Consider the following 16,278-nt stretch of genomic DNA (forward strand, 5'->3'; position numbering starts at 1 on the left):
CAATTAACTAGTGTTTCCCTAATTTCCCTTATCTATAAAATAGGGATAATAATAGCATCTACCTCCAAGCATTATTGTGAGGATTAAATGAGATAATATTTGTAAAACACTTTGCAAACCTTAAGTGCTAGATATTACTATTCTTTTTTTTTAACCCTTAACTTTCATCTTAGAAACAATACTGTGTGTTGCTTCTAAGGCAGAAGGGTGCGAAGGGCTAGTCAATGTAGGTTAAGTGATTTGACCAGGGTCACACAGCTAGGAAGTATCTGAGGTCAAATTTGAACCCAGGACCTTCTGTCTCTAGGCTTGGTTCTCATTCTCCTGAGCCACCCAGCTGCCCCCTGTAACTATTCTTAAAATGCCTTCCCATCTCACCTGGGATTTAGAGACATACCTCCCATGTCCTACCTTCCACTGTGCTTACCTTGCCTGGATGGTAGTATCTTATACCCCAGAATCATATTCCTTTGCTCCCCCTATCAACATTCCATCTCCTTTGTGTCCTGCTTTCATTTACTCATTCATCATCATGAAGGAAATCCAGCTGGCAAACTAATTTGGTCTGAATTTTTTACCCCTTCCATTTGCATTTTAAAAGAGGCTGCTTAGAAGCAATGTGTCAACCTACAAGAATGAATTGATAATGATGAAATTTAAGATACGATATAGACAGATGGGGAAAATGTTTTGGGATAAGGGGACCATTTCTTGGTACCTCTCAAATGAGCAATATTGATGTGATCCTCCCCCCAACATATTTAAGACTATCTCTTAAACTTTCTATTTTGTCTGTATTAAGATGAGAACTAACACTGCCTACCCTCAGTCACCCTTGATTAAATCTCCTTTAAGGTCCTCCCATTCCTTGGCAGAGATACCAGAGGGCTCTTTTCTCCCCTAACCAGCCCTCAAATGAGGAAAGTTGCTTCTGCAGCATTCCTAGCCTCTAGGAGATATTTCAACACCATTTTTCTACAATCCACTTTGAGACAGTGACTAATACTGTCTAGGGGATTAGTTAAGCCTTCAGCATCCCTGGCAAGGTTTGTGGAAACTTGGCCTCAGGTCAAATCTCCAGCTTTTAAGAGTTGTGCCAGATGGCATCTTTTTCCTCCACTGAGACCCTTGGTGCCTTCCAAAGAGACCTCACACTTCCCTCACCTCCCAAATCTGTCGTGGATTTTTGGAAAGGATGAAGGCTGTGTGTGAACTGGTGGCTCTGACTAGGTCCAGGTGCTTTAAGCCTAGACTGCTACCTTGTTCCCTCGAGCTACATGATGAATCAATATATCCAATAACTTTTCTTACTAGTGTAGTATTATTTCATTCAATACGTATTTTATTGGCCACCTACTGTGTGCTTGGAACGCTGAGCAGGTGTTGCAGTCCCATCATTTGGTGAAATTAGATACTACACAGGACTTCCTGAGTGATTTAACTGAATCCCCAGATGAGAGTTATCCCGAAATGTTATATTTCCCCAGCAAAATAAAGTCGGAAGCATATATTTTTAAAAGTACAATCATATTTCCCAGCTGTATAGATGCCATAGATTATAAAACGTACCAGTTAAAATCCCATGCACATGTCAGTGCATAGAATGGACCATTTCTAACAGTGACACTAAATCCATTGTTATTTTGCCAAGAGACAGATTAATGTTAAACATAATTTATCCTTTCAGTTTATTTGAACTGAGCAAATTCGTTACCATGGAGATTTAAAAAACGAGAGAGCAAAAGAAACAGCATTTTAATGAACTGGCAACATATCTAGGCTAGTGGAACTAAGCTGTATATCATATTTGAGAATGTGGGCTCTATAATTTCCCAGCGCCTTTCCTTATCCCAAACAGAAACGTGTCTGGAATTAAAAGGATATAGGAGTAGAATACAGAGTGAAAGGCAGATGAACCCCTTAAAACAAGGAAATGGGAAAAGCAATGACTGTAGAGCGTAATTGGCTGGGCCTTTGTGAAACATAGGCATTTACTTCAGAAATGTTTGTGGTCTGTCAAATGGCATCCATTTATCATTTAACTCATTTCCTCCCAAATCCATGGTAACTAAAAAGGCTAAATGATACCTTGTAAAGCCAGGGTTCAGAATAACCACTCAAGGAGGCTTCAAAAGAGTGAATAGTTTACTGTGTTTAGATAGGTAGCAGAAAATAGATGCCCCCACTATATATGGGCCATACAGACCATCAAGATTATGAGATTCTAGTCCAACTGATCCTCTTCTTAATGAGACATGCATGTGACTGCTGACATGGTCTCTGAATAACAAGTGTCTTCCTGAGTGGCAGCCTACCACCATTACTAGGAAGAGTGATGACATCCCAAGTTGAATTTTTAATAAAAACAGATTATTCCTCCTACCTTCTCTTACTATATGAGCTATTCATATATTTACCTTGTTGATTAGAGCAGGATTCCTAGAGATCAGGAGGTTAGTGTCTATGGCCATACAATACTGCAATGTTAATTGATCCCCTGGAAATCCAAACTCAAATCTTTGCCTTGTTAGCATGGGACCCTAACCAACCAATTATGGGCAGTTTCTCCATGAGGCCAGCCATCTGATGGGCTAGGGCACACTGGTATGGAAGAGCTGAATGTGTCAACCATAGGAAAATTTGGTCTCTGTTAAACAGTACTACAGGGTTAATTTTTTTTAAACCTTGTCTTTAGGTAGAAATGATTTTTTTTTTTTTTGGTAAAGGACCAGCTGGATGGTTCAGTGGATAGCGAACCAGACCTGGAGTCAGGAGGTCCTGGGTTCAAATCTGTATTCAGACATTTCCTAGCTGTGTGACCCTGACCGAGTCACTTAGTCCCCATTGCTTAGCCCTTTCTGTTCTTCTGCCTTAGAACCAATACTTATTATTGGTTCTAAGACGGAAAGTAAGGGTTTAAAAGGAAAAAGAAAAGAAAAAAAAAGAAATAGTTTATGTTTATAGTCATGCTTTTGGGAGACTGATTATGGCCATCCAGGAGTGACATTTTAGGTGATTTCTCCTTTTCCTTCCTCAGAATTCCAAAAAGTCATTCATCCTGTGTTAAGTATGACAGTGGTATAATTGATGCTTTTCATGGAACTTGTAATCTCTTGTTCCTCCCTTTTAAATCTCAACAGACTATTGAACTCTCTTGAATTCTCTTCCTCCCCTTCCCAGCTCTCCACTCTTGGGCCAGTGCACAGAACTAGTAGACACTCTGCCAGATCTGCTATGATACTAAATCAGCAGAGGGCACTAACACTTCAGTTGCAATGATGTCCCCTGGCAGTTTGCTCCTAACTTTCTTTCCCTGCAGAGTGGGATGAGGTTTTTGTGTCCATCAGGCTCTTCAAGGGGAAGTTTTCCTGTGCCTAGAAAACTTCACCATGGCAATCCAGAATCTGTAGTATTGTGGAGGGCTAATGCAGTCAAGAACTTGGCCCTTTTTTTAAAGTAATGGTTTCCTTATTGCATCTTGGTATAGAGCCCGGAGTACTCCTGGCCAACTCTGATAAGCAGAGGGGACAAGGCTAATATTTCCAGCTGAGTACACCTGGATGTTGAAAACTCCTCCCTCACATCCTTCTGAACCTAAAGCCTTTGAGGAATAACAATTTGTGTGGCAAATGATGGAATTCAGCCTGCAGATTAAGAACGCTAAGGTTTCTAGTTAAATGAACTGACTGGAGCGAAGGATGTTGAGAATTCTGGAAGCATACAGACCATAGTCTGAGAAGGATTTCAGAACCAACAAGATATTCTTGGATAATAGTTCAACACTTCCAGAATCTTTGATTTTATGAGTGTGGGTACTCCCTACATCATTGGATAATTACCACCTTCAGCCTCCTAAATAGCCGATGCTTCTCTCAGCATGCCTTCATAGAGGCTGTCCCCTTTCCTAGCTTTTCTGATCCAGGCTCTAGCTGAAGCTACTCTTCCAATAAAAGCATTCTGCCCTAGGTTAGTTCTATGCACAGGGAGCATGTAAAATGCATTATCTTCTGTTATAAGTAAAATTAATATATCTAACATTATTTTTCATAAAGTTTATTAATAGAAAAGGTAGATAAGTATAAAGTTAAATCTCGCTGTTTTAAGATCTCAAACCATATGTGCCTAGCCTCCAAGAATCTTCCTCTCTCTCTCTTGTTCCCTGTCTCTCTCCAGCTGTCCCCTCAAAAAGCCCAGGTATGCCCTACCTGCTTTCTTTTATTGATGTTCGGATGTTTACTGATGCAAACCCTGATACCAGGGGGATGTTGATGAACTGGGCTGGCCCTCCAGGAGGGGGAGGGGATAAGATCCCCTTGATACATTTCCATGGTGTGAGGTATGCTGTAGTGCACCCAAGGGCATGCTCTACCCTTTTTAGTTTATAGAAAATCAAGGACATGGCCCATCTTTCTTGGCTCATAGCATGGATTACCCTTCTTGGTTCACTGGAAGAATTGACTATTACAGCACTGAAGTCTTGCTTGTTTGTTCTTTCTTCCAGCTTCATCATTTCCTGAGGACTTCTCCATTCTAATCACTGTAAAAGCTAAAAAAGGCAACCAGGCCTTCTTGGTCTCCATTTATAATGAGCAGGGGATCCAGCAAATTGGCCTGGAGATGGGCAGGTCTCCCGTCTTCCTCTATGAGGACCACATGGGGAAACCTGGGCCAGAGGACTATCCACTCTTCAGGGGCATTAACTTATCAGATGGCAAGTAAGTGACATTTAGGATAACTTGATAGTTAATTTTTTTCAACGACAATAATTGGATTAGCAGATTCTACTCAGTAATTATTGGTGCATATGATACATGTGTATTATAATAGATCACATTTATGTTTACAAAGCACTTTCCTCAGAACAGTACTGTGAAGTAGGTAAATGGTACAATTATTATGACCTGAGCCCCATAAAGGATAAATGACTTACCTGAAATCACAGAACTATTATGTGTCCCCACTTATATTTTACACCATGTTTTCTCATTACAAGTCAGAGTCACAGCAAAATGATCTCTGCTCTTAAACTTAGCATGTTTGATATGGAACTGTCTATAAATGTTCTGTGGAATGAACATTGATGTGGAATGAACATTGGATGAGGTGGCAGAAGACCTGAATTTAAGTTCCTGTTCTGATACTTGTTAGCTGTAGATCTCATGTATAAAATGGGAGGGTAGGGTTTGATATCTTCTAGTTCTCTTCCAGAATTCTAAAATTTTGTTATTCTTTAAATATATATCCTAGGAATGTGGCAGTTCAATTTTTGTCAATTATAGATCAGGTCAGTCAGGGTGTTCATAAGTTCCATAAAGAGAGAAAACCAGAAGACCTTTTGTTCCTAACCATACTTGAACAATATTTTTTATATGTATAAGGTGAGCATTTTTTACTTAAACTGTTAAGTCTAATACTTAGAGCATTAATGATAAAAGAAGCTGTTCATCCTGCTAGTAGGAAGATAACACTATTAATCTACCATCTCAAGGGTTTTAACTTAGTTTTTCTTTTTTTTAGAAATGAGGTTGGGGTATTCTGAACCATTCACACTTTCAGTTGGTCCCCTTTATTAATGTTGCATATATTTATGGGAAAGTAACTTCAATACTGTTGTAGAATCATAGAATTTTCAATTTTGAGTTTGAAGGGACCTTAGAGGCCACATTATTCAACCTCAAAAGAGGTTAAGTCATTTTCCTATGATTCAATAGGTAGTCAACTAGCAGAACCAGGATTTGAACTGAGATTCTCTGACCCCTCATCAACTGCATCATGCTCCCAACTAGACTAGGCAAGAGAGTGGCTAGAATTTGGGTACAAGATAGAAAATCTTGCACAGTCATGTATGACTACTAGAAATAGATATGTCTGTTTTAAAACACCTATATTAACACTTTGTAGAACTCTTTACTTCATGATCCTATAGGTATATAGACTAATCCTCTCCCTTCCTGAATAGTGCACAGGGAATTCCAACTTAAGTTTAATGAACCTTTGGGTGTTATTTTTTGCAGATGGCACCGAATAGCTATTAGTGTTCAAAAGAAAAATGTGACTTTGGTATTGGACTGTAAAAAGAAGACAACTAAGTTCTTGGACCGGAGTGACCACCCCATCATTGATGTCAATGGGATCATTGTATTTGGCACCAGGATTCTGGATGAGGAAGTGTTTGAGGTAAGAGGGAGAGCTAAGGAAAAACTAAGTCACATCTGTGACCTCTTCTGGTCTAGTCAGCTTTGACTTGTGGGGAACTTGTTGAGGTTTGCCTCCTTGAAGAACGCCTTTCTCAGGATGTTGGTTTGTGTTTTTGTACTACTGCACATTTACTAAGATTACATTGTAGTTTCATTTCCCCTGGGCTGCAGAAAAGATGCACTGGCTTGGGTTATCTTAACACAAGGTATGGTGTTCATATCGTAAGAACATCCAGATTCCACATTAATTCAAGATATTAGGTAGATCCTTTACACTCAGTGTGACTATTTCTAGCCTAAGCATTATCAACTTTACTAAATTTTACCAGTATACCAAACTTTACCAGTTAACCAAGAATTACCTAGGAGAATATTTCCAATCCTTCCATTGTGAGGACCTCTTTTTTTTTTTTTTGCATAAACTCCCATATGCATTGTGTTATTAGTATCCATTGATTGAGAAGGTAAATAATGATGAAATGCTACTATGAATTCATTAACATTTTAAATGAATTGTTTTTTATTAATCAGAACAATAATGGCATATTTAAAAACAGTAGTACATACACGTTCAAGAAATATTATTCATCTGGTCTATATGAAAACAATTCTTAAAAATGACAATGCTTCATATCCCTGTGATTTCATAGAACTCTTACAAGACTTCTTTGGTGGTACAGCAAGGTAGCCCAGTGGATAGAGTGCCAGGCCTAGAGTTGGGAGAACTGGAGTTCAAATCTGTCTTTAGACACTTCCTGGCTATGTGACTATGGGCAAGTCACAACCCCAATTAACTAACCCCTTCCATTCTTCTGCCCTTCTTCTGCCGTAGTAGCAATACTTAGTATGAATTCTAAGACAGAAGGCAAGGTTTTAAACAAACAAAAAAAAGACTTCTATGGCCTCTTGGCCCCACATCATGACCCGCTAACCAATTTGTATTTTCCAGAACGTGTGTGGTGCATGCATACAAGTGTGTGTTTATGTGTGATTTCAGTGGTGAAGGCGTCTTTCTGTGTGGAGACCCTCTCTATTGATGCAGTTTGGCAACTTCTCTGTTACTTAGAGTCTCAGCAAGTTGCTTGGGGACTTGTTCATGGACACTTAGAAAGTGTATGCTACCTAGAGATAGCAATTGCATCCAGGTGTCTTGACTTCAAGGCTGGACATTTTACCCACTATGCCATGATGTCTCTCCAGAGAACATTCATCTAAATTGATTAATTGATTCTATTATTATCAATAATACATCATTAATGCTATAAAATCGATTACTTTTCCATTGTGAATGTGGGTCTGCTAGTTTCCTATGAGAAGGGTAAGTATCATTTTGGAAAGAATGCCCAGAATCCCACATAGAGTCAACAGTGGACCTGCTTATATTTTGAAAAAGTCAGGCACATTCTGGAATTGAAAGAACTCTGGTGTATAGAAATATGAAAGATCACCAGTTATCAGAAGAGATTTCTACATTGTAAAAAAAATCAGCAGTGGATTGCAGACTTTATCCCCTCCTCAACCTGTATCTTTCAAGAACGAAAGGAAAATGTGCCCACCAAGCTGAACTGCTCTAGTTGTGTCTTTGGAACAAAAGGATGTGAACTGGTTTTTCTTCTAACATTCTGTAGCACTAGACTGAGATCACACTGGAAGCCCTCTCTTAATAAGCCCTGGATGGAACAGCTGCCAGGCCAGGCCGACTGCTAATCATTTAACCACTGCTCTTGGATGATCTAGTGTCTGAGATGGGGTTACCAGCAATCCAAGCATCCTCAGCAGTGAGTCATATTCCATTTGGCTGGAACTGGGCTTGTTGCGGCTTTGTTGCATCTTTGTGAATGGATACTGGTGATCTGATCTGCAAAGGCTACACTTTGCTGCCCACTGTGCAGTAGGAATAATATGTGTACACATTCTGTTTCTATTTAATTGGTAACAATATCCATCCCCTTGTGGGGAATGTAGCTGAATCAGCCTGGGGATATTAGACATGCAAGTAGAACTCAATTCCAGGTATTCTCATCTTCAGCTAAAGCAATCTCTTTTGTTTTCCTTGCCCTTAAAATAGCTAACCTGACAGTGTTCCAGGCAGGTTTCAGTAGTTTCTACCCTTACAACCCAAATGTGGGCAGACTTGAAACCTGTTTGAAACAAATGTGGCCAGCAAGACAAACCTCTTTAGGTGGAAATATTTGCAGAAGTGTGAGGTGGTGGTGGTTTGTTTGGGATGTGGGTGTGCCATAGAGGGATGATGGGTGAGTTGGGTGAATCAGAGGAATGTCAGTGGTTTGGCCCCTGCCTGTAGCTCATCTGCTAGGGGAGGTATTCTCAGAAGACACTCTGCCATGGAGGTAGGGCAGCTATTCTCAGGACCCGCAGGCTTTGCTTTCTCGTGCACGTTGTTGGGGCACACCCATTGCACACACTTCTGAAAATATTAGCCCCACTGCCATAGTGACAGATGTTAGCCAGTATGGACATGCCCTTATCAAAAAGAAGATTAGATAGGTTACAAAATCCCTGCCTAAGTCTTGGAATGCAGAATTAGCACCAATTTAGACTAGATCAATGTGATGGAGCCACATTTGCCAGACCAATGTCACTGCTTATTCATAGTACCCATGATTGTGAAAAGTCATATCTTAAGGTAGGAGAGATACTTGAGAAAATCAGGCAATCCATTATTATGAAATTATACTTGAAAAGGTAGATTACTTTTCTGATTTCCTTATGGTTAGGGAATGCTATATTTCTTTAAAAATTAATTTTATTTTAAAAACTGTTTTTCCATGATTCCATGATTCATTTTCTTTCCCTCCTCTTTTCCCTCCCCCTCCCCAAACCGATAAGCAATTCCACTGGGTTGTGCTAATGTTATCACTTGATACCTATTTCCATAGTATTCATTTTTACTGTAGAACAGAAAACTCAAATTATATATCCATATAAACAAGTGATAAGTCATAAGTCACAAGTTTTCCTGTTGCGTTTCTGGAAGTGCTATTTTTGAGGATATGTAACTGAAAAATAAGAGTGACCACACAGCTAAGTTGTATTCAATTAAGGCTTCAGAAAGCAATAATCATTCATCTTATTGCCTATCTTCCTTCTCTCATTTCCCACCAAAGCAAAGTTTCTTGTGAATTTCACTTTAGAATTAGAAGCAGAAATAAAAAAACAGATTGTGAAAACTTTTTTTTTTTTGTCTCTGGTGACTGGAAGAAAAAGACCAGGAGTCTGTTTAAAGTGAGGTATGCCCAGTAAACTGCTATTTCCAGGTGCAGACTCCAGAACGACTAAGAACAGAGTAGCAGCTCATTGCTACAGTGGAGCTGGAAAGAGCAATTTTTATAAACCACAAATTCTTAATGGTGTGTCTGAGGTGTTTTCTCTAGTGATGAAGTTTCCTGGCTGTTAGAATTCAGCATTGGAAAGCTGGAACCGTCCCCTTAATGAAGAGAGGTGGAATGTGATGAAGCCATTAACGGCCTTGTATGATCTTTTCAGTAAAATAAATAAATAAATAAATGAAATGTGCTGAGGCTGAGGGAATTGGTTTTGTAGATCTTTCTTAATTCCTTGGGCTTCCTTCTTGTTAAACAAGACTGGATTTTGTTTTTGACATTTAAGAGAATCACATTTAAGAGAATTTCTCTCATACAAGACTGAATATTGACTTCTAAAAGGGATGCAGTATTTCATGGTAGATACTGTAATGGACTTGGAATCAGAAGGGCTTGGGTTCAAATCCTGTCTTATATACTAGGTGTGTTATTTTAGCCAACTCATTTAACATTTCTAGATCTTAGTTTTCTCATGTATAAAATAAGAAAGTTGTATTCAATGCCCCCCAAGTTTGCTTTCATCTCTAAATCTATGGGCCTGTGATTCTAGAAGAGCCTGTTCAGAGAGGGTTAGATGACCTCTGAGGTTCTTCCTACATCTGCACTTGCAAACTGGGGCTTCAAGGAAATATTTTAAAAGAGAAAACAGTGAAATCTTAAAATATTTCTTTAGCCACTATATACTTCTCATAGAAAGATGACTTCTCCTCATTAAAATTTAATTAGTTCCTGGACTATGTGGAACTTTGGCCACATTTGATAGCAGGCCAACTTTTTGGCTTGTCACATACAGGTTCAATGTTGTGCAACATGATTGTCTTCTAATGGGGATTACCAAATGTTAGAAAGTTTGGTAAAGGGCATCTTGGAGTATACATACACATATACATATACATATACATATACATATGCATATACATATACATATACATACACATATACATATACATATACACATACACATACACATACACATATACACATACACATACACATATACATACACATATACATATACATATACATATACATATACACATACACATACACATACACATATACACATACACATACACATATACATATACATATACACATACACATACACATATACATATACACATACACATACACATACACATATACATATACATATACATATACATATACATATACATATACATATACATATACATTCACAGAAGCACTTTTTGCATACCAGGAGAAAATCATTAAGGAGTGGGGGACTTCTCCTGGATAAAGATACAGTTTCTTCCACGGACCTGAATATCTCAGGCAGCCTGAGCCAGTAGTTTCTGTGATACCAGACTTTGTGTCTTAAGGTTTTGAGTTTTTAAGAGAGACTTCAATCAGTTGTCAATTGATGGAATATTGATTGGTCAATCAATAAGCATTTATTGAGTGTCAGCCACGTTCTAGGCATTGTGCATTGTTGCTACAAAAAAGAGGCAAAAGATAGTCCCTGCCCTCAAGGAACTTATGATCTAATGAAGGAGATAACATGCAAACAAATATATACAAAATAAGTTGTATATAAAATAAATAAGAAATAATTACTGAGCAAATGCCCTGGAATTAAAAGTTGAGGAAAACTTCCTGTAGAAGGTGAGATTTTATTTTATTTTTGTAAACCCTTATCTCCTACCTTAGAATCAATACTGTGTTTTGGTTCCAAGGCAGAAGAGTGGTAAGAGCTAGGCAAGGGGGGTTAAGTGACTTGCTCAGGGTCACCTAGCCAGGAAGTGTCTGAGGCCAGATTTGAACCCAGGATTTCCCATCTCTAGGCCTGACTCTCAATCCATTGAGCTACCCAGCTGCCTCCAGAAGGTGAAATTTTAATTGAGACTTAAAGGAAGCCAAGGGGACCAGTAATTGGAGTGGGGGAAAGAGGACATTCCAAAAATGGGGGAGGTATCAGAGAAATGCCTCGAACCAAGAGATGGAGTGTCTTGTTTGTCGACCAGGTAGGAGGCTAATGTCCCTGGATAAAAGAGTATGTGTGTGGGAGTAAGGTATAAGGAGACTGAAAGAAGAGGTTAGCTTATGAAGGACTTGGAAAGCCAGACAGATCATTTTTTTTATTTGCTCTTAAAGGTGTTAGGGAGCAGTTGGAATTTATTCAGTGGTGTATGTGTGATGGGGATGGGGTGAGGGTGACATGATCAAGCCTCTGCTTAGGAAAATCCCTTTAGTGGCAGAATGGAGGATGGATTGGAGTGAACAAGGCAGGCTTTGATGAAACAACCTCACCTTTCAGTATCCTTCTCCTCAGTATTGGGATCTTGTTTTCCTGCTGCCCCCAGGATCTAGTTCATGTCCCTTTCCCATAGGATTTTGCTTTATAGACAGTATTTCATTTGAAGGAGATTTAATAAAATAATCGTATTAAGATGTTAATTTATAACATAAGTCTTAATAGGTTAACCATTTCAGAAGTATTCGCAGTTTAACAGGAGAATTATGAAAGTTAAAAAATAAAAACAAATAAGAGAAACAACTTTTCATGATCAAAATGAGTGATTCTTCAATGACAGAATTTTGAGCACTTGGAAAGGCCAATGGAGAAAGTATTTTGGAGTTTGGAGAGTTTCTGCTACTCTAAATCTTATCCTATAGGTAGCTATAATGCTGACCTTATTTTGTGCATCAGTAACACTGGCCTCCTCCTCTGACTGGCTGCTACACCATTCATGCATTCGTTTTATCAATACACACTTATTACATACACATAGATACTTGGAGCATTTTGCTGATTGTGGGGAGAGAGCCAGCTTCCACTGTAAAAATGCTTATGACCCAGTAGAGTAATAGAATAAGAATAGTGATAATAGTAATAATAACTAACATGTATATTAGATTTTAAATTTACAAATCACTTTAAACATTATTTCATCACTCTCCACAATAACCTTGTGAAGTAGATGCCAATTTTATATCCATTTTACAGATGAGGAAACTGAGTCTAAGAAAAGGTAAAGGATTTGCCTAGGGTAACACAGGAACTATTTCAGATCTTCCTGATTCCAAGTACAGCATCCATAATGCTATTTAGTTAGCTCTAATATATAATTTATGTTAATATGGACAATTTCATTGGGGAGGTACTGTCAAAAGTGCTGACACTGGTGAGGTCTGAGAGGGAAGATCACTGCCAACCAAGAGGGATCAGAGTTCCTTAAGGAAAAGTTGGCATTTGAATTGAGATTTTTAGACAGGTAGCTACTGGGCAGATAAAGAAGGGGAAAGAGATGATTCATAATATTTAGAGCTGTAAAGGACCTTCAAAGTCATCTGGTCTGACTGATTTTTGTAGCTAATAAAGCATGGAGGTGCAGAGCTCATTCAAGACTGCACCCGTAGCAGGAAGCAGAATTGAGGTTCAAACCTGGGCCATCTGTTTCTACTACCAGTGCTTATACCATTATATTCCACCTTTGATCTTTGCATTGCCTTGCCTATCTTCTAGGCATAAGAAATAGTATAGAAGGGGAAAGGTACATAAAATCCCTTGGAGAGATAAAGTTGTCCCATTTGGCCAGAGTTTTTAGTTTGTGAAGGGGATTAATAAGGGAGAGAGTCTGGGATGACAAGGCAGCACTAGATCAAATGAAATAATGTGCTTTATAAATGTTAGTTATTCTTTTCAGATGATGGAAGGCTCCACTGTGGCAAAGAGTGAATCATCTTAGTTTTCTTGCAGAAGGATCCTTCTGTTTACACTGTATATATTTTGTATTATATACAAATATTGTCAATAACTGTATTACAAGCAATTATTTATATGTGTCTCCCACTAGATATATCTTCCTTGAGTAAGGAAAGGACTAGAGGGAAGGAGAGAATTTGGAGCTGAAAATAAAATAAAATTGAATTAAAAGAAGAATGTCTATACATATATTATATAATTTTCATTTAAAAAAACGAACTCTTATTTTCTGCTTTAGAATCCATACTAAATATCTGTTCCAAGGCAGAAGAGTGGTAAAGTCTAGGCAGTCAGGATTAAGTAACTTGCCCAGGGAGGACACAATTGAACTCAAGATTTCCTGTCTCCAGGCCTGGCATAGTTGCCCTCTATTTTTTCTTTAAATTCAATTTTATTTCAAATGATCAAAGCCTCAAGGGCACATGTAAAGCCCAGTAGAATTATGTGTTGGCTATGGGAGCAGGGAGGGGGAAGTGAGGGAAAGAACATGATTCTTGTAACCAAGGAAAAATATTTTAAATTAACTAATTAAATAAAATTTTCCAAAAAAATGATGATCAAAGTCACAAACACCCATATACTCACAAAAATACATATATACACATTTGTGTGTGTGTCTGTCACATGGGACCACTAAACTATATACATAAGTTTCTCTATGGGCACATATTGACTTAGAAAAATCACATATTCATATTATCCATGTTTTATTGTATTTTTATTTTGGTAAATATTTCCCTATTACATTTTAATTTTGTTTAGTCAGCACTCAGAAGTGTTGCAGGTCACATGCTTGATATTTCTATTCTGAAGAGTATATATGTATTTATTTAATGCAATTTACATTGTAAGTTATATTCTTTTTGTATATAGTATGCCCTCAGTTCTGAATTTTATCAAATTCTGATGGTAATAAGCTCCCCAGCTATTGTGGGTTTGAGGTATGTAGTGTGGGGGCAGGAATATAAAACTTGCTACCCATAAAACACTGATGGTGGTAGAACCAGATTAGAATATAATTGGGAAAGGTCTAACAAAATACAAAATAGATTTGTTCATTTGTGGTTATCTAAGACAATATGTGACCCCATGGGATCTGTTTTGTCTTTGATAATCAGTGGACTTCAGAGAGTTCTTCTCTCTGGCCTGCCACTAGTCTCAGGAATAACCCTTCAGTCCCTATAGGGACAGAAGGATGCCAATAGGGTCTGATGTAGGGAAAGTCTTGGTCCCATCAACAGTTTAGATATTGGGTCTTTGGGGGCCTTGTCTTTTTGGAAACACTGAGGGGGTGACCTGGACAAAATATAATAGCCTGGCAAATTATAGGAAAGGGAGGGGAAGAAACACCCCAAGTTAGGTGATTATTTTCCCACTCCCTACCCCCACTGGCAATAATCAAATATGAGTGGTGACTATTCAGGCCACAGGTACCAGTAGACTGAAGTTCTTTCTCATGCAGTTGCCTGCTTTAATAGAAAATCAGCTGTTGAGTAACAGAATTAGAAAACTTATCCTCATATAGAATCAGGTTCTTTCGTCCTTTATGTGGCAAAATTTTAAGTGCTGAGACAGATTCCACTAAATTTCTCTCCAAATAATTCCACTATTATCAATTCATTCTTTTGAATTCTGAAGGCTTCAGAAACCTCTGGACAAGGTACTTAATTCCTGGAGCTGCTGACACCAAAGGGACATAGAAGAGAGGAACTTGGAGGGCAACAAAGAGGAACTTTTCTTCTATTTTAGTTTTTTCAAGGGCCACCTCTGCCCCTGAGTAGCTCATTCAACTCTGGTTAAAGTAGAAACCAGTTGATTTCCACAGGCCCTATTGCTTTAGTGTATAGACAGTGCCATGGCCTAATATTCTATAGGGAAATGGAACCATACACACGTATATTTTATATATGTGTATGTATGCACACATATATGGGATGTATGTGTATATATATGTATACACATACTACACATGCTGCACAATGTATGTATGTAGGGTATTTAAAGATATAGTATATAATGTGTTTATATGGGAAAATTGAACCATATACATTTATATGTGCACGCATGGATCCATACATGCATGTGATATGTATATAACATGTGTGTATGTGTAACACATATATGCATATTCTGTGCATGTGGTATACAACTATGTGTAGACTACATACATATGTATAGAATATATAGATTACCATATGTACATGCATGCATGTTTTTATATATATAAGTAGTTCTTTTACTACTGTGCTTTTATCATTATACTCTGTCATTAGTCAATGCATTTTACTGCTTGTCTTTCAAATGTAATACCACTCTGCCCTTGTGTGTGTGTACATCTGTATCTATGTCTGTGTATCTGTCTGTCTTTATATATATATATATATATATATATATCTGTAGATATATCTGTATGTCTGTTTCTCTATATCCACCAGCTATCTCTGTCTGTATCTGTACCTACATCTCATATTTATATCCATGTAGTAAGAATACAAAAATATCCAGAGTGGAAGTATTTCTCCAAGGTACATAAGAGCTCTCTTCTCTCTGATGCAAAGGACTCTTGGATTGAGGAAGTACAAGGCACTCCCACTAGTGAAGTCAGGATCAGCCTCCCAAAGCCTGGGACAGAGAGCCCAAACTACCCATTAAATGGCAGAACCAGATAGGGAGAATTGACTGATTTGGCTTGCTTACTGGCTCCTCATTGGAGCATAAGGTCATGGACTTTTAGGATCAGTCCAAGATTCAACACATTTAGTCCAATTCAACAACCACTTACTAAGAGTCTACTGTGCCGAGAAGCTTGTGCTAAGTAGTTCCTGACCTTCAGGAACTCACAATTTGCTTCAGCAAAAAAAAAAAATATATATATAATACAAAATAATATGTAAGTCAGGAAGGAGAAAAAGCAAAGTGAGGCTTTTTGTAAGGTTTGAGGAGTGAAAGCTCATTACCAAGATGGCAGTGGCATGGGCCATGGAGGAGGTATCCTGTCAGTTTGACTTCA

The 16,278-nt window shown here is 38.2% G+C and overlaps 1 protein-coding gene across 3 annotated transcripts in view; it reads left to right on the forward strand.

Annotated features, from left to right (window-relative positions):
- Positions 1-16,278, forward strand: part of COL5A1 (collagen type V alpha 1 chain) — a 307,559-nt gene that overhangs the window by 92,777 nt on the left and 198,504 nt on the right. For all 3 annotated transcript variants that reach the window (XM_007475261.3, XM_007475262.3, XM_016433131.2), the window contains exons 3-4: positions 4,502-4,715; positions 6,015-6,177. In XM_007475261.3, the coding sequence (XP_007475323.1) occupies positions 4,502-4,715; positions 6,015-6,177 (377 nt within the window). The remainder of the gene's footprint in view (positions 1-4,501; positions 4,716-6,014; positions 6,178-16,278) is intronic.

This window comes from Monodelphis domestica, chromosome 1 (assembly GCF_027887165.1).
Source record: "Monodelphis domestica isolate mMonDom1 chromosome 1, mMonDom1.pri, whole genome shotgun sequence".
Taxonomy (NCBI): Eukaryota; Metazoa; Chordata; class Mammalia; order Didelphimorphia; family Didelphidae; genus Monodelphis; species Monodelphis domestica.